The 18730-nt window shown below is 56.9% G+C and overlaps 1 protein-coding gene across 2 annotated transcripts in view; it reads right to left on the bottom strand.

Moving 5' to 3' along the window:
• Window positions 1–18690, bottom strand: part of MEF2B (myocyte enhancer factor 2B) — a 27384-nt gene extending 8694 nt beyond the window's left edge. For both annotated transcript variants that reach the window (XM_055082467.1, XM_055082468.1), the window contains exons 1-6: window positions 18407–18690; window positions 17134–17209; window positions 14129–15214; window positions 12362–12598; window positions 2166–2265; window positions 624–724 (exon numbers count right to left, since the gene is read on the bottom strand). In XM_055082467.1, coding sequence (XP_054938442.1) covers window positions 624–724; window positions 2166–2265; window positions 12362–12598; window positions 14129–14138 — 448 coding nt within the window. In that variant the 5' untranslated portion in view covers window positions 14139–15214; window positions 17134–17209; window positions 18407–18690. The remainder of the gene's footprint in view (window positions 1–623; window positions 725–2165; window positions 2266–12361; window positions 12599–14128; window positions 15215–17133; window positions 17210–18406) is intronic.
• Window positions 18691–18730: the final 40 nt, after the last annotated feature.

Here is an 18730-nt window from a genome sequence, read left to right as displayed (position 1 = left end):
ATGGCCGCTGAGCCTGCGCGTCCGGAGCCTGTGCTCCACAGCGGGAGAGGCCACAACAGTGAGAGGCCCGCGTACCGCAAAAAACAAAAACAAAAAACAGTAAAAAAGGCCCTGCCCCAATCAGCTCCTGCCCACTGTTCTCTACCTTAACAAAATATCTCTGCATGAAAAGCCCTTGTTGCCCCTTCTGCACCTGGCCAACTCGGATTAACATTTCAGAAACCTAGCTCAAAAAAATCCATTCCTCCATGAAGCCCTCCCTGCCCTCACTCTGGTCTCCCACAGCCTCCATCCATCCCCTCCAGTTCTGACTCTGCGGGGCTAAGGGGGTCGCATATCCAGCTCTCTCCCTCTCCCTGAGACTGGAAGACCCTCAGGACAAGTCAGAGGGGTGACTGGGAAGATTTGGTGAAGGGAGCAGGTCAAGAGGGACACATCTGAACTCCCCCCAGCTTCCCTCAACAACTTCCTCTCAGACTCCCCCAGCTGACTCCCTACCCAGAAATACACGGGCATGCAAATCCAGCCACTCAGCGTTGACCTGCCTCAGGCCCAGGTGTGAAGGGCCAGCCAAGGAATGCGGAGGTGGAAGGCCCAGAGTGTGCATATATATTTGTACTCACATGCAAATCCCCACCCCAAGCAGCAGACAGACCTGGCGGCCCCTTCTCCAGATGTTGGCGTGACCGGAACTGCTGGGGGGAGGTGGCGGTGCGTGCTGAATCTGCAGGGCACGAGGGGGGAGGCTGAGGTTAGGGGAGTACTCTTCTGTGCGCATATCCCCCCCACCCCCACCAATGTCCAGCTAGAAAGCAGAGAGCTTGTGGCATCTGCCCGGCAGAGAGGCACAGGTGGACTCATCGACCCAGGAAAGGGAAGAAGAGTCAGGAGAAATCCAAGAGGGCGTCTCAAAGGAGGAAACATGTAGTTGGGCCTCAGTGGAAGGCCTGGATGGGGCCCTGAGCAGATGGGCAGGGGAGTGGGCATTTGCAGTCAAGAGTCCAATACCTCCCACCCCTTTCTTTGCCCCCCATACTTGGCATTTATCAAGTGCCAACCATTGTGATAAACTGACCTCAAAAAAAGTAGAAAGCTTAAGTAGACCAATGACCACAGAAGATTAGAAAAGTGACTTGAGACCTACCATTAAAAGGACAACAGGCCCCGACAGTTTTATGGCTATTTTATCAAATCTTAAAGGACAGGAAAGTGAAATGTTCTTTAAACTACCTCAGACCTTTGAAAACAATGGGAACTGCCCAAGTCATTTTATGAAGCTCTTGTAGGTCAGAACCTAAGTCTAAAAAGAGAGAAGTATTGACCACGAAAGGGGCAATGTTAGAAGCCAGGGATTTCAAGGAAGATCTCTCTGAAGAGGTGACATCTGAACTGAGACCCAAAGCCCAAGAAAGACACAGCCAAGCAAAGGAAGAGTCAGTTGTGGGGAGAGCTGGTGCAAGGGTGTTCCTGGCAGGGGGAACTGCAAGGGCAAAGGCTCAGAGTGATCATGAGTTTGGTATTTTGAAAAAAGCAAAGAACTATCTATGGCTGGACAGTGCGAGCAAGGGAGAGAGGGGAGGGGACTGGTGGGGGGGAGAGTTGTGGCGCTTGGATCACATAGGTCCTTGGGGGCCACAGTGACGAGCGTGGGTTTTACTCTGAGGGCATTAGGGAGCCACAGAGAGTTTGGAGGCAGGGGAGGGTCAGGATATGATTTTACAGTTTAAATATTCCCCTTGTACTTCCATGCATTGCTGGTGGAAAGAGAAAGAGGTAGAGCCACTCTGGAAAACTGTCTGGCACCTACTAAAGTTGAACACGCATCTACCCTTTGACCCAGTGATGCTTCTCTTCAATATTCACCTAAGAGAAAAGTGTCCGTGTTTTACCAAAGGACACAGACAAGAATGTTCTCGGCAGCCTCATTTGTCATAGCCCCAAATTGGAAACAGCTCAAATGCCCTCGATGGGAGAATTGGTAAATGATTTTTGGTACATTCTATGCAAGACTACTATCCAGCACAGAAAAAGGATGCATTCCACCTCCATGCAACCACACAGGTGAATCTCCCAGACCATGTGCCAGTTCAGCAATACTGGGCTCCATAGAGAGGACACACCATGTGATTCCATTTATATGAAGTTCCAGAACGGGCAAAACTCACCTACAGTGATGGATATGAGCACAGCGGCCACCTGCAGCAGGCACTGTGACAGGACAGCGGGAGTCCAGGGGCTGGGGTGTCCTGTTCCCCGGGCCAGGACCTGGATACATAGGTGTGTTCAGTTTGTGCAAATTTTTTAGCCCTACTCCAATGATTTTTGCATTTTTCTCTATGTGATTTATCTCAATCAAAAGATTTTTTTAAAAACCTCGTCCCTGGGGACTTCCCTGGCCGTCCAGTGGTTAAGACTCTGCGCTTCCATTATAGGGGACATGGGTTCGATCCCTGGCCTGGGAACTAAGATCTCACATGCTGTGCGGCACGGCCAAAAACACAAAAACAAACCCCAAACAAACGTCGTCCCTAGTCATGGCTGCCATGAGAAACAGCATCTGTCTGTGCAGGAGCGAGGTGGCGGGGAAAGGCTGGGGCAGGTGTCTCGGAGGGAGATGTGGGGCCTGAACTGGGACGGGGGCTGCAGGTAGGCAGAAGAGGATGGATTGTTTGGCGACCAAGGGGACAGGACGTGCTGGTGGCATATGCCTGGGGTTGGGAGGGGGCCTGGGGTCTCAGGCCTGAGCGTTGTTCTGGAGGGGGGAACTGGGGGTACAGAGGAAGATTTCCTGAGTGCCTGGAACATCATAAACTCTCTAAGGTGATACCTGTGGTCACTAAGTCCATCAACAAACACCGCGGCAGTTCTTCAGGCCATGACTGTCATCTCCCTCTAAGAGGTCTCTTAGCCCCCTGGTGATGGAGGTCTGGAAGGAATCCCACCCTCCCACTGACCCTTCACTGCTGGCCTCTCCCTGTGGAAGGACTCAGTTTTCTCACCTGTAAATGGGAGCGAGAATCCTTCTCCCACCAGCTGGGGAGGAGGGGCCAGTGGAGGGATCTATCAACCTTGCCTTCTGGCCTCCCAGAAGCCAGAAGCAAGAAGGGCCTTGGAACTGGGGATGCTGAGTCAGCGTGCCATCTTGCAAGACCACGGTGACACTTACTGTGACACGCCAGGCGACATCAGACCCCTACTTCTTCCCCCACAAAATGGGTCACAGAATCCTGATCTCAAAGGCTTTGCAGTGAGGTTTGAGAGAAAAGATCAGGAACAGTCAAGTTCCCCTTCTTGGCTCCCAGTGGGGCTTTAATGGAGGGACAAGTGGCAAAGTCACGCTGCCAGACCCTTGAGCTCAGAGGCCTCCGCTTGGTGGGGGACCCAGGCCGGCGAGGAAAGGAGAGGAGGAAAGGAGAAGTGAGAGGCAGGTGGGTGGCCTGGGGGAGACGAGGGCCCGCAGGACGCAGCGAAGCGGGGAGGGGGCGCTGCTCCTGGGCCCTGCAGCAAATCAGTCCGGTGGCCCCGCCTCACGCAACCCAGGCGGTGGTTTCATCACCTGCTCCCCAAGTACCTCATTACAGGCGACAGGAAGAGCCCCTTGGAAAGTCGGGACCCCCCCTCCCCTCTCTTGAGGGCTCCAGCGGCTCCCACCCCAGCTGCTGGTGACCCCCCGCTCCCCGAGCCGGGGTCCTGGGCCGCCTCCTCCCCTGGGAGCCTGGGGAGATGGTGGCCCAAGTGGGGGGGGCCGGTGCACTGTGGGTGACCTAGGGGCTGGCTCAGCCCACAACGGCCCCTGGAGTCCCTCACCTGCCCTGGGGAGAAGGCGGGCTCTGGCAGTGACTACTGTGCAACCAAACTTCTCTGGGCCTCAGCTTCCTACCCCAGAAGATGGGGAGAGTTGGCGACACCTCCCTGAGTTGGGGGGCTCTCTGAAGCAGACGCTCTGGAGATAATATCGCCCTCTTTCTCTATGCAGGCAGCTTTTGCCATCACTGGGCCTGACCCCTCCCAGAAGGCCTTGGGGTCACCTCTCCTCAGCCCTGGGGTGCCCAGCTCAGAGTGAGGGCCCCGGGCAGACCCAGGAAGGGTGCCGGGGACAGGGGATCAGGGAGACAGCACTTTCCTCCTACGTACAGATGGGGGGTTGGGAGATTCCCCTCGCAGGGAGACCCCCCAAACACATGCATCACCCCCAAACACCCACATACATAAGTCCCCAAAAGACATGCAGTCCACCATACATGCAGACCCCTCCCAAACCCACACAGCTTGCCAAACACACACATCCCCAAAACACACACAGAGGCCTCTGCACACACAGATGCCCAACTACACGCAGACCCCTCAGACACACACAGAGTCCCCCAACACCTGCCGATCCCTCGAATGTACACAAACCCCCCAATATAGGCAGACACCCCCAAACACACGACCCCCAACAACATGCAACCCTCCTAGACACACACAGAGCTCCCCAAACACATGTAGGCTCCCCAAATCCATGCTAGTCCCCCATTATAAGCAGGCCCCCAGACACAGATAGGGCCTCTATCCCCCGCAGGGGTATCGCCCACCCTCTGGCTTCCTGAGGCAGGGTGGGAGCAACCCCAGGGGAGAGATGTGGGTTCGGGGCTGGGGGTTCTGAGGGTGGGGTGTGACGATCTCAGGGATCGCACATACGGACACTGCATGGGGAACACAAGCTATGCTGGTGCAGGTGGCAGGGTGCTGAGGGGATCTTCGGGGTATTCCTGGGGACTGTGGGGGTCTGAGGGTGGGGTGTGTTACCCACGTGTGGCTCTGAATCCTAGAAACCCAGAATGTTCCAGCTGGAGAAGGCCCTTTGGGGGGGTCCCTTTGTTTATAGATCCCTCTGGCACAATCATGGGGAAATGGAGGCCCAGTGGGGGACCCTCAGACCCACCTCCACAGACCCCTCCCCAGGCCTGCTCCATGTGATGAGAGGTATGATGGCCTGGCTGTGGCTATGGGCACAGCCAGATGGGGGTATCCACTCCACTGGCTCCACTGTACACTCATTGCCTGACATGCTCCAAGCCTCAGTTTCCCCATTTGTACAATGGGCCCTGGGGGCGCCTCAGGCACTCACCCACCTGTCCCTCTACTTTAGACAGGCCTCATCTACCAGCAGATTCCCAGCTCACCTTCCGCCCCTTCCCAGGCACCTGAAACACCAGCCCCAGACAGACCTGCCACTTTCCCATTGCCAGCCTTTTGCCCCCGCTGTGCCCTCTCCCCGGAATGCCCTTCTCAGACTCACCCAGGTCTGAGACGCTGCTACACGTCCTTCAAGCCGGGGCAGAAATCTCTCTTTCTAGAGGTGCTCATTTCCCCAGACCAGATTTCTCTTTCCCTGTGTCACCTAGTCCTACCACGTATTTTTGGTGCTTCTTTGTTACTTTCTTTGATGATCCTGTTGCCCCACTAAGATGTCCGTTCCACGAGGGCAAGGATGGAGCCTTCCCAATGCCCGGCACACAGTAGGTCCACAATCACCCTTCCTTGAATGAATGAGCAAACAACTGCTTAACAAATGGAAGAAACATCAGCAACGGGTTCCGTTTTCTTTTAAATACCTCACGGTTCACAAAACAAATTTGAGGTTCCATCTGGCCCACAGGCCGCCAGTTTGAGGGGGCCCCTGCTCCCCCACCCCTCTCTAAACAGCCTACAGCACGGCAGCCCACTGGATGGTGCTCATGCTTCTCTCAGGCCAAGGGGCTGACCCTCTGAACGTTCCAGGGCCCACCTTGGAAGGAAACTATGTCCCGGGGTCATGCAGGACCTGGCTGCCCTCACTGTCCACTGAAGGTCCTGCCAGGAAGGCCATTTTCTCTGTCACGGCCACTGCAAATGGAGACGTGCCCCATCCCACCTCCCGTGGGGCTTGGGACTCCTACCCCTGGGGCTGAGAGAGACGGTACATTCAGAACCCAACTCTGCTATCTCACACAGGTCAGAGCCCTCGGCCACCGAAGGCCCCCAACGATGTCCCCTAAGCTGCAGGGGCAGCTGCAGGAACGACCCAAGCCTTCTCTCTCTCTCTCTCTCTTTTTTTTTTTTTTTTTGCGGTACGCGGGCCTCTCACTGTTGTGGCCTCTCCCGTTGCGGAGCACAGGCTCCGGACGCGCAGGCTCAGCAGCCATGGCTCACGGGCCCAGCCGCTCCGCGGCATGTGGGATCCTCCCGGACCGGGGCACGAACCCGTGTTCCCTGCATCGGCAGGCGGACTCTCAACCACTGCACCACCAGGGAAGCCCGGCTTCTCTCTCTTTGTTCCAAAGAAAGATGTCCCCGTAGGGCCCCAGAAATTCATCCCCAGAAGCCCAGGCCTCCCTGCTTGGGAAATTAGCACATCTGTCAGAGCTGAGCGGAAGAGACTCAGCCCATAGCCCAGCAGACCCAAGACGCAGACAGTGGGGAACCCAAGATGGGGCCTTTGAGGCATCCCCCGTCCCCACTTTCTTCCCCAAGAAATGTCTGGGAGCTGACCAAGGTGCCAGGGACACAAGGGCAGGGAGTGGACAGACCCGTCTGGACTTTCCCATTGCCCAGTCTGGTGGGGGAGACAACAGACACGTAAACTGTCAGCCCTCACCAATGAAATTCTATAGGGCAGGGGTCCCCAACTCCCGGGCCGGTGACCGCTACCCGTCCACAGCCTGTTAGGAACCTGGCTGCACAGCAGGAGGGGAGTGGAGGGCGAGCAAGCGAAGCTTCATCTGCCGCTCCCCGTCTCTCACATTACCACCTGAACCATCCCCCCTGTCCCCAGTCTGTGGAAAAATTGTCTTCCATGAAACCGGTCCCTGGTGCCAAAAAGGTTGGGGACCACAGCTATAGGGGGAGGCAGTGGGGGAGGTGGCAGGGGAGGGAGCTGCTTTGGAAAGATGGGCCAGAAGGGACTTTTTTTTTTTTTTTTTGTGGTACGTGGGCCTCTCACTGCTGTGGCCTCTCCCGTCCCGGAGGCCCAGCGACCATGGCTCACGGGCCCAGCCGCTCCGCGGCATGCAGGATCCTCCCGGACCGGGGCACGAACCCGCATTCCCTGCATCGGCAGGCGGACTCCCAACCACTGAGCCACCAGGGAAGCCCCCCAGAAGGGACTTTTTGAAAAGGGGACCTCAAGGACTAGAGGACACCAGCCATGAATGGGGTATGGGTGAGAGACTGCCTGGTGGAAGGAATGGCAGGTGCAAAGGCCCTGAGGTGGGAATGTGCTGGGTGGGTTCCAGGTGCAGGCATGGCTGGTATTGCCACGTATGGGTGAGCAAGGGGCATCTGGAGACAGAAGAGGGCAGGGAGGCTGCAAGGGTCCTTGGGGATCAGGGTGAAAGAGTGGGCTGTAGAGCAATGGAGAGTCATGGAGGGTGTATGAACGGGGGTGGGGGGTGGCTGTGGTGCAATTCAGGATTTTCAGCAGACTCCGTGGCTGCTGTGGGGAGAAGTCCTTTGGGAGCAGGAGGCCAGGACAGCGTCCAGTGGGAGAGGGTCGGGGCTCTGATTGTGGAAACTGGACAGAGGCAGGCCTGTGCCCACAGCAGTGACTCATTGTCACAATTTGCCTGGATTGTTCCCTTCCGAGGACCCCACCTCAACCTCTGGTGAACCTGAACCTGGAGGAGATCAGGACAGGGAAGCTGACAGGCCTGAGGCTTGCTTGGCCCCTGGTAGAGGGTGGGGTGAGGGTGGACCTGGATGGGGCTCACAGGCGCGTCCACTCGGTCATAGTTCGGATGGTACCTCCTGTTGCTGTGTGCCTGATGTCTGCCCGGGCCCATGCTCCACCTCATTTACACACAGGACCAGCTTGACTCAGATAGCCCAGTGAAGCGGAGACGGCTGCCCTGTTTTACACAGGAGGAAGCAGGCTCCTTCCCAGGGCCACACGGTGGGACCCCAGATCCTCGCTCAAGCGTGGGCTTATACCACAGGGTCGTCCGGCCGTGCCCCAAACTCACCCCCGCCGACCCAGTCTGGGAAGTGGGCCTGGGCACCAGTGGGATCTGAGACACTCATTCCTGAGTTCCCTGGGGCCAGTGGGCAGCCTCACAAGCCCCCCCAAGATGCAGACTCAGCGAGGACCTTTGGAGGCTGAGAAATGGGACCCAACCTCTGTGTACACCCCACTCGGATTCATGGGCCTGGGCTGGGATGACCTCTCCAACCCCACATGGGATCCCAGGAGTGTGATAAATACTCTCTGAAAAATGACATCTGTCTCCAGGTGTATATATGCCTCTAATATTCCAGAAGGTCAGACCCCCAATGAGTCTACACTCATTGCATCTGAGTTGGGGTGACAAATGATTTTAATTCCCTTTCTCCTCTAATTTGCATTTTCTAGATGTCTGCCTGGTTGGGTAATGATTTAATGAAATCAATCGTTAGTTGGAGATGGGAAGTAAGACCGGGCTCAAATTGCTCAGGTCACAGGGTCAGAAAGGGGTAGCGATTTGTCTGAGGTCACACAGAGAGGAGAGAGGAAGCTGGGGCCCCTCACTCCTGGCTTTGGTTCTCCTAGGGGCTGAGGGGCAGCCTTGAGCCCGTCCTTTCTCTGAGGGGCCTGGGTGTTTCCACCTGGCCTCAGTCTTCCCTCCTGCAAAGTGGCAGCTTCAGACCAGATAGCGAGTTCCCAGCTCTTGCAGGTGAGACCCCAGGACTCTAAATGTCCCAAAATTCCATTCCCTGGAGGCCAAGATTCACTCCTGGACTCAGACAGGTAGTGGAAGGCAGATATGGGGACAGGAGGGAGCAAGGCTGACTTCTCCCAAGGCGCCTTTGACCTTTGAAATCAAACCCCATACACTTGTCCTTCCAAGTCTAAATACTTTTTTGAACCCCGTTTCCTTCACCCCAAGAGTCTGAAAGGTCTCATCCCCGACGCCAAAGATCCAGAGGTCCTGACCTTCCCCAGTGAGGATTCTCAGCCTGTCAGGCAGAAGGCCTCAGCTATTTCTGACTTCTTGGGTCTGCAGCTTGGGGACTGGGAATAGCCAGGGACCCCAGTTGGCAACGTCTGCTGCCCTGGACCCTGAGAGAGGCAGAGGGTGGGGACCGTGGCCATGAAAGTAACGCAGCCACGGCTTGTCATGTGCTGACAACCTCGGAGGGCTGTGACTATCGTTCCTATACCCATGGCCCAGATGCGACACTGAGGCATGGGGAGGAAGTGGCCCAGGCAGCTGTGGTGCCCCACTCAGGGCTCTGTGCCCACCATCCTGCCCTCAGCCACAAAGGCATCCTGTGGGCCCAGCTGAGGCCCATGTTCACTGCATGAGGTGCAAACCCCATGGGGTGGGTGAGGGTCATGGCGGTCACAGGCACACGTGGATGTCATGCCACTTGCAGGTCTGGGGCCGCGACACACAAGGGCACACCAACAGCAGGAAGGCATGGGGTCGTGGTTGTGCACAGGGGCCTCCAGGACGCACAAAGGGATGTGACCCAGGAAAGGGGACCACTGTAACTGACAGTCGCATACCAGGGGCTCATGGCACCACAACTTTGGACTCACAATTCCCCAACTGACACAACCCTCAGACACATGCCCTTTGGACACACAACCCCTCAGACATGACACACACTCCTTCAGACATAACTCCTGGACATGCAACCCCTGGGACACTCACCCTTTCGGACACACAACCTCTCAGAACCACAACCCTTGAACCCCCCCTCGAACACAACCCTCAGACTCACACCCCTTGGACACATACCCTTTAGACACACAAACCCAGGACACATAACCTCTCAAACTCACAATCCTAGGACTGCACACCTCTTAGACACAACTCTCCCTCGTACAGCAGGACATTCGGACTTTCAAACTCAACCCAGCCCACAGATGCCATTCAAAGGACACCGCACAAACCTCGGTCCGACGCAACACGCACCTGCTACACCTAGACCCTTGGACGCTCGCGCACCGACCTGGAGGAAGCGGCTCAGAACCCCGAGCGCCCTGCAGCCGCAGGGGCCTCCAGAGCGGACGGCCCCGCCCCCGGGAGTTGATTGGGCGGGGCGTAAATTTGCATAGAGGGCGTGCCCGCGGGCTGGGACGGGCGGGCACTTGGGCGTGGCCGGATCCCGTGAGTTCTGGGGCCCGGGACTCAGACGCGGGAAGACTCTGAGGTGGGGGAATAGTATAATGAGGGAGGGGGGCCCGGGAGAGAACTGGATCAGACCTGCCAGGCTTCCCCCGATGTCAGTGGGCGACCCTGACCTGCTGAGCCTGACCCTAATTCGGACCCTGTCTGTAACCCCCCGCTATCTCCTACTCTGGACTAACTCCAACCTGAGTGAAATGTAACTCCGACCGGGGACCCTGAGGCCCCAGGCACCAAGACCTTCTCGAAGCCAACCCTGACCCTTGCTCTCACCCAAATGGAGGGACTGCAGAAAGGGGCTCTGGGGTAGCTGAGGGACCTCGCCCAGCTGTGTGCCTCCTGCAGCTGAATGAGTGACCCACGTGCTTCGACAGGAGGGTAACAGACCCCTCAGTGGCTGGGCGCCCTCCTCCACTTCAAAGGTCAGCTTCCAGTACTGGACCCCCTCCCTAGGATCCCAGCACCACCCAGCACAGGTCCAGGCCCAGAGGGGGATCAGAGCAGGATTAATGAGTGAATCAAGGCGGAAAGAATTACAGGATGAAGATGACTTTTGACTGGGCAATCCTGGAGAAGCCCCCAGTGTGGAGGAGGCAGAGCTACCACATACTCCCTATCCCTGTGGGATCAGAACTGGGCCAGAGGGGTCAGAGAGGGCTTTCCCCCAAAGAGGGGTGGAGCAGTTATACTGGACCTTGAAGCATGAGTAGGAGTTTGCCACTGGTAGAAGAAGAGGGAACAGGACTTGCAAAGGTTCAGAGAAAGAGTGCAGAACATTCTTTGGTGGGGGAAGATGAAGCCAGAGCAGTGAGTGGAAGTAGATTGAGCTGGGCACCCAAAGAGAGGCTTGGAGATAGGGGGAGGGGGTCCACTGGGGCAGATGAAAGGGGAGAGCAGGTGGGTTGCAATGGCTGCCTGCTGTCCACCTTCTAAGAAGACATCAGGAGGTGACTGGACCCCTGGACTCAGGGGGGAACATGTGGAGATATTAGTTTGTGGGGGACACTGAGAAAGGGAACAGAGACCCCGGGAGGCTTCTGCCTCTCCCCAAACCTCAGTTTCCCCATCTGAGACATGGGCAGTTTGGACCCCCAGCCTGGGCACAGATTTCTCTTTGGACCAAAAAAACTAGGGTTCACACTGTGTCATAAATGTGGGGATCAGGGTTCCTGCCTCTCCCACCCCGTCTTTGCTGCCCTTCAGTGCCCAACAGGGCCTAGGCCAGGTTGGGGGGCTTCTGCCTGGGCTCAAAGGCACAGAACAAGGGTTGGGGAGTGTGGAGGTGGCTGGGGAGCCCTGGGGCCCTCGAGAGCTGCTCTGTTTACCCGAGACCGCCCGCCTGCCTCTGATGCAACAAGCAGGCTCTGGTTACGTGAGGGAGGCAGCTGGAGCAGCTCTGGGAGCAGCCTGGGCTGAGCCAGCTGGGGCTGCCCACTATGGGCCACACCTTTTGGCCCCTCACCACTGGGGCTTGCTCCTGTGTTCCTGCCCCTGCCACGTTGTCCCCTTCCACCACTCATGTTCCCAAACACCCTTCCCATTCCGGTCCATACCATCTTCTATCATTCACACCATTTCCTATAATGGCTCCTCCTTTCTGCCTTTACCCCTCTTCCTGTCCTATACCCTCCCCCATCGCTGGCTGTGTTACCCTCTGTGGACCCAAACCCCCCACTGGGCCAATCAAGAGTCTCGACCTCAGTCTTCTCAGATGAGGGGACACTCTTAGGTGCTGGAGTAAGAGGTTGGTGGGTTGAAAGGGAGATTTGGGGGGAGAAGGGAATGGAAAAGGCCAGAGAGGAAGATCTGGGAAAGGGGCCTGGAAGACGGGGAAGGTGGAGACAGGGATGGGAAGGTGAGGAGGATAGAAGCTGCTCCCCCCAAGTCTCCCTCTCCAGATCTTCTCCCAGAATGTCAGCAGGGGAAGACTTTGAAGGATCCTCCATGGCAAGGACAGTGTGGTCCAGTGGGTAGGGCTTCAGGGTTTGAGGACCCTGGGTTCCCATCACAGCTCTGACTCCCACTCGCTGTGTGACCTCAGGCCAGTCACTTCACCCCTCTGAGGCTGTTTGCTCATGTGAAAAGTGGGGACAATAGTAGTCTCTCCTCTGGGCGGGGAGAAGCGTTTCAACGTCGGCCTCCAATGCCCCCCCTCCTCCAAAAGCCTTACCTATCCCCCCTCCCATCTGGTGTTCTGACACCCCCATCCCTCCTTCCACCTCAGCGCTGACCCTGTGGTTTAGAAATGTCTGTGTCCAGCTCTGTCTCCCGGAGCCTGGGCCATGTGTTGTAGTAGCACAAAAGGGGTGTTTCCATGGGTTTCTTGAAGAACTGGAGTCCTGGAGAGGGTCTGAGTAGTGTAGGGGCATGCAGACCAATCTTGGCGCGTCCAGAGGCCTTGCTGGGCGATGAGGCAGGGGCCAGGAAGGGGCTTCCCAGGGGCAGGACCCTCAGAGTACAGAGCAGGCCTGAAATAAAAACTAGGACTTGGACCAGGGGCTAAGAACAAAAAGCTAAAACTCAAGTCTGATTCCCATCCTGACCACTGTGGACCAACTGGAGACAAGTCACTGCCCTCCTGGGCCTCCTTTTACTCCATCCACAATTTTGAAGGAGACTGGTGGTGGGGGGGGGACAGCTCCAACACTTAACCCAGGGAGCCCTTCCAGGTTACCCCCACCCGTGGGTGCTAGGCTCCCTACTTGAATGCCCCGTGGCACGGGGAGTTCCCTGTCGCTCTCCTGGCTGCCCACCTATTTCTGAGAGCAAGTCTTAGTGAGCCAGGTCTGGGCATGCCCACACCCTTCACTCCGGCGGGGAGGGGGTAAGTCGGCCAGAGTGTGGAGGCAGATGCGAGGTGTTGCTGGGTAATCTGGCCTTGCGGAGCCTTAGTTCGCTTTCTAGAAAATGGAAGCAAGAACGTATGAAGTGAAAAAGGGCGGAGGGTCACGATGCACCCTTCAGGATCGGCCAAGACTGGGGACAGGGGCTTGAATCAAGGGCTAAGAACAGCTTGGAGGCGGAGTGCCCGGCCAAGGCTTTGCCTCTTGCGCCCCCTTGCGGCCGGCAGGGGACGGACGTTTGCCAGGCATGAAAGGCGAGCCGGCCACGCAAAGGAAGAGCAAATAACCAGCACCTCCGTGAGCCCCAGGATTTGGGGTGGTGGGGCATCTAACAACCCACAGTCCTGCACAGACCTCTTTGAGAGTACTACTAGTCCCTGGATAAGGTCGTGTTCAAGGGCCGGGGGTGACAGGGAGCCCTCGGAAGGTCTAGGGCACCTCATGCCTGCCCCCTACTAGCTCACAGCCTCTGAGCCATCCAAGGCTGCCTCTGGGATACATGCAATTACCTCACTTAGCTGCCCGTCTGTCCAGCGGGTCTGAGTCCTGGAGCCAGGGTTGGTCTGGCTGGCTCACCAGGGCATCCCCTGGGCAGGCAGGGCCTAACTCAGAGAGAACGGTCAATGTTTGATGGATACATGGCTGCATGGTAGGAGAGATGGACGAGAGGTGCCTTCAGAGTGGGCGAAGAGAGGGAGAGTGACTCTGTGGGGGCTACACACCAGGCAGGGCCTAAAATAGTGTGAACCTGAGGCTCTTCCCTCCCCCTCAACTGAGCTGGGGCAGGGGGAAGGCAGGATGGTGGCACACAGGCCCCCAGTACACCCTAGGAGAGGTGAGAGAGGGCTGACCCTGTTTCCTGGTGGTGGGAGGCAATTATTAATACCTCCTGTGTTCCTGAACCTCCTCCCAGGCCCTCAGGCCCCTCCACAGCCCTGATACCCCACCAGGACCCTCTCTGTCTCCCCTAGGGTGCCCTTGGCCTTTGCCACCCCTCTCTCCCAACCACTTCTCTGGGCCAAGCTGGGGGATCCTCCCAGAGCAGTGAGCCTGGGACCCACCCTGGCTCTACCCTCGACAACTCCATTCTGCTCTTCCTTATACATTTTGCTGGGCACTTTGTTGGCACACAGCTGGCTTCGGAGGTGTACAAACCATGGGCCATGATCTCCCAGGCTTGGAATTCGCAGGGATCAGATCAGCGTGGGCTCTTCTCAAGTCAGCAGAAACAGACTCAAAGCAACTTTGGCAAATACAGTAATTTTAGGGACTCATGAAACTGAAGAATTGAGATTTTCTAGTGTCAGGTACAGCTGGATCCAGGGCCCCAGGCAATGTTCTCAGGTCCCCTGGTCCATCTGCCAAGCTCACCAACCCCAGAAAGAAGATGGTACCCTTTGCACTTTTCCAGCAAAATCCTCAGGGAAGACCTCTCATTGGATCGCATGCCCATCTCAAACCAATCACTGTGACCTGGGAGATGGGGGGGCTCTGATTAGCCAGGCCAGGGTCCCACATCCACCCCTGGAGTTAGGGTGGCTTCTCCTTATGGCCTGAGCCTGAGGTGGGCATTTCTGCTCAAGGCAGAATGCAGTCCAGGCAGGCAGGTACACGAATGCCCGCCTCAGCCTGTAGAGAAGGTCCAGTCCAGCCTTCCTTGTTGAGATGAAGAAAAGTAGCACCAGGGAGGGTCGGTGCCAGACCCATGTCACACGGCATGTCAGAGGCAGGGCTGGGACCAAACTAGGCCGGGGTCTACTATTCTCTGTGTGATCTCACACAAATAATGCCACCTCTTGGAGCCTCTCTCTTCCCATCTGCATTTGGGTGACATCTGCCTTACAGGGCTGTCTGAGGATGAAAGATGACCCTTGTGAAGCCCCGAGCACAGATCTGGGCACACAGCAGATGCATGATCAGGATTGTCATGGTGGCAGTTATTGGTCCGAGGGGCCATGGCCGTGTCCATGGCCAGTGGGGGCGGGTAAGAATCCAGAGGCAGCAAAGCCTCGTCTCAGGACATTCATGGCTGGCCCAGAGGCTCCAGGCAAGAGCAAGAGGAATGCGCCGGCCACACTTACTTGGTCTTCTGTCCCTGCCAAGTCCCACAAGGCTGTGTTCAAGGGTCCAAGCTTTGGTCGGGCTGTGGGGCAAGAGGCGAGTCAAGGCGAGGTCTGAGAGACCCCTAGGGCTGCAGAGTAGCCCTGATGAGGTGGCGTCTGAGGAAAATCCTGGGCGAGGCTGAGGGAAGAGGTGAAGCACTGGGAGTTAGAGGGTCTGGGTGTAAATCCTGACATTTCCGGTCACGGGCGGTGACCCTGCCTCTCGCCTCTCTGAGCCTCAGTTTCCTCTTCTGTAAAATGAGGCTGTGTGTAGAGCCCGGGGCCTGGAGAAGCAGGGAAGGCCAAGACTTGACCCTGTGAAGGTCACCTACAACCCTTGTGGGGGGCAGTCAGGGGAGAAGTGGGAGTGGAGGCTCTGAGGTAGGGAGTGGGGCGGCAATTCTGGGGAGGAGCAGAGCAGGGTCTGTAGGTGCAAAGGTGGGATCAGGAGGAGCCACAGAGCAGTTTGTTCTGAGGGGGTGCAGCAGTAGCAGTAAAGGGACAGCAGATGACCCAGGATGTTCATGGCCTGCCTGGAGGCTCCAGGCAGGAGCAGGAGAAACACACTGACTGTGGACGGGTAGAGAGGGCAGCATCTTTGAGGCTTGAGGGTGGGAGGCACCAGGGCACAGGAGATAGGATGGGGGAGATGGTGGGGTGTGGGTCCAGGGCTGGTGGGCAACACTGGGTGGGGAAATGGGGTGGGTTGCTGACCCCCTTGGCAGCCCCTCTTGCTCCAGGCCCTCCCAGATGTCCCCCAAGTGACCCCACAGTCTGTGGGATTCCTCACCACTCCTATGCCCAGAGCTAAGCCCGTCACATAGCAAGTGCCCGATAAGAACTCTGACTGCACACCCATGAACTCTGCTGCCTCTTGGCTCTCGGGGCTGCTGCTCTAGGAGCTGTGGGGGCCCTGTCCCCTCCCACGCCTCCCTTGACCCGCTGAGAAGACCTCCACAGCACAGAGCACAATCACAGCAAATGAGCAGGGGGCTGTGAGAGCTACACAAGCTGCAGGCTCAGTCAGTCCCTTGGGTACCTCCAATCTGCCTGTGTCTGCCCTGCATGAGCACAGAATAACAAGACACTAGGCCTTTCTTGGTGCCACGCTCTCCTTAGATGGTCAACCACACCTCCCAGTACTGAAGCCCTCCTGCAGTCCTCTCCCATCTGGTCCTGGTCATGTGACTGGCCTTGACCAATGGGACAGCCATAACTGAAGCAAGGGAAGGCTGGATGAACACCTGGGCACCCAACCACCAGGAGAAGCTTGGGCTGTCCTGCTGGAGAGGCCACGTGGAGGACCAGACACCCACCTCCCCACCAGTAGCAGACAGCACTGGTCAAGGGCCAGATGTGAGGCTACTTCTGACTATCTGGCCCCATCAAGCTCCCACAAGAGCCACAAGTAGCACCCAGGTGAGCCCAGCAAAACTGCCCGGCTGAGTCCAACCCAAACTGTACGACCGTAAGCAGGCAAATGATTGGTGTCATAAGGCACTAAGTTTTGGGATAGTCTGTCATGCAGCACTAGCTGACTGCTACAATACACATCACTGTATGCAGCTGCACCTAATGAAGCACTCTGACAGAAGGCAAAAGCAGAGACCAGAGTGGGGAGGGACTTGCTCAGTGTCACACAGCAGGTCAGCAGTAGAATGAAGATTCCAGAGCTGGGTGGATAACAGTCCTGCTGGGCTCTGCCTGAGACAATGTGTTTGGGTAAAGCAAGCAGCTGGCACGTGGAAGGGTATGGAAAATGGGGCTCCCGTCTGTCTTGGGGGGCAGGGGTCCTTGGGATCAGGACAGGGCCTGTGGCCTGGATAAGGGGCAGGAAGATGACAGAGAAAGCACAAGGGAGATGGGCTGACAACAGCCCTGAGCAGCAGAGGGCACAAGGTGCCCCTACCCTCTAGCCTCCCACAGATGAAACCATCCTACAAGCCCAGGGAGAAAACTCGAGTGGTTAGTCAAGTAGGTCCGTTCTTGGATGCCGAGAGCGTGGGTTAGTTCAGAGCAAGGAGCACAGAGAGGCTTATGGCCCCACTTGGCACTGACCTGAGTCAGAGGGGCCAAAGCACCTCCAAGTCTCTTCCAGGATCAGGCTGAAGAGGGCGGGGGTGGTTCCTCGGGGCTGGAACAAAACATGTGCAGCGCCCATGAGGCTGAGGTCAGAGGCCATGAGGCCTGCTCGGCTAGGCTGGATTGTGCATTGGGGTCACACTCCAGTCCCCCCAAGACCCCTGGCCTGAGCCTTCAGGGCATCCTCTGTAAAAATGGGACCAGCCACCCACTTCAGAGGTCGTGCCTGGGTCTCACGTAGGACTGGGAGCTTCAAACCCCCGGGGCTTGCAAAGAGACGCAATAGCAGGTGAGTAGCTACTATGCAAGCTACTACTGGTGTCTTTCAGAGGCACGTTGCATTTTCGCAACAGCAGGCAGAAGCAGGGCTTTTGGAAGCAGCTGGGAAACTGAGTTAAAAGTGAAAGCTATGGTTTTTGAGGCCCTACTGTGTGTACGGCACTGTGCAAGGCTTGACGCAGTGAACTCCAGTCCCAATGGCTGTCACCCACCTGGGGCAGAGCAGCCAGAGCCAGATGGTTATTTAGTGCAAGTGAACCATCATGAGCCCCTCTCACGCTACCCTCAGAGGGCAGGTTGCTGCACATCCCTTCTTACACATTTGCAAGGCTTTTTTGGTTTGTTGTTGTTTGTTTTTTGTTTTTAAGGCTTTTTTGGTTTTGACAGTTCTTTTGTCTCAATTATCACAGGCAGCAACACAGATTTTTTTTTCTTTCTAAGTGCCTGGTCGGGGACAGGCATGCCAGAACCCCACACTGCAGGAGCCAGACACATCTCAAGGTCGAGTGATGGCTTAGAGCACGTGTGTATGTGTTTACATGTGTGTTTATTAAGTTATAATGAAAACCAAAACAAAAAGAGCTACTTCTCCAAAAACTCTCTCCCCGGTATGTAAGAACTGTAAGTAGTTTTCATTTTTAGACCGTCTGGTCATTGGCTCAAAGCCTCTTTCAACTCCGGGCACCCTCCCAGCTGCCCTCGAGGCCCCTGCCCACCCCCTGACCCCGTCTCCCTTTCGCTCACCCACTGCAGCCACACCCGCCTCAGATGTTCCTCCAACACACCCAGCTCACCAGGCCCCGGGCCTTTGCCCTGCCACTGACGTGCCTGGAGCACCGACTCCGGGTCATCTCTGTCTGCAGGTTGTTCAAGCCTCTGCTCACACCTCTGCCGCCTCCCCAGAGAGGCCCCCACGGCCCTTTTCCTCCTTCACATGTGTCTGAAATGTTCTTGTGTGTTCCGTGTTTACCTGGTTGCTGTGTGTCTCCCCGTGAGGCCATGAGCACACCTGTCTTGGTCACTACCGTGTCCCCAGCACCCAGCCCAGGGCCAGGGACACAGCAGAGCTCAGGAGCTGGGTGCCAAGTGACTGAACTCTCCCACTACAGACGCCAAAGGATGAAAGGAAGTCACCGGCCACCATGACGTGAAGAGAGGGAGTTGTCTAAGGAGCGAGAAGCGGCAGTTCCTGGCTGAGCAGCGAAGGTCCTTACAGCAAGGAGGCTGAGAGCAGCAGGGGCGGGCGGTCCCGGGAACTACCTGTGGCCCTGGGCTGTGGCGTTCATGTGGTCTC

This window comes from Physeter macrocephalus, unplaced genomic scaffold (genome assembly GCF_002837175.3).
Source record: "Physeter macrocephalus isolate SW-GA unplaced genomic scaffold, ASM283717v5 random_132, whole genome shotgun sequence".
NCBI lineage: Eukaryota > Metazoa > Chordata > Mammalia > Artiodactyla > Physeteridae > Physeter > Physeter macrocephalus.
The sequence above is the reverse complement of the archived record's forward strand: the minus strand, read 5'-3'. Positions and strand labels throughout refer to the sequence as shown.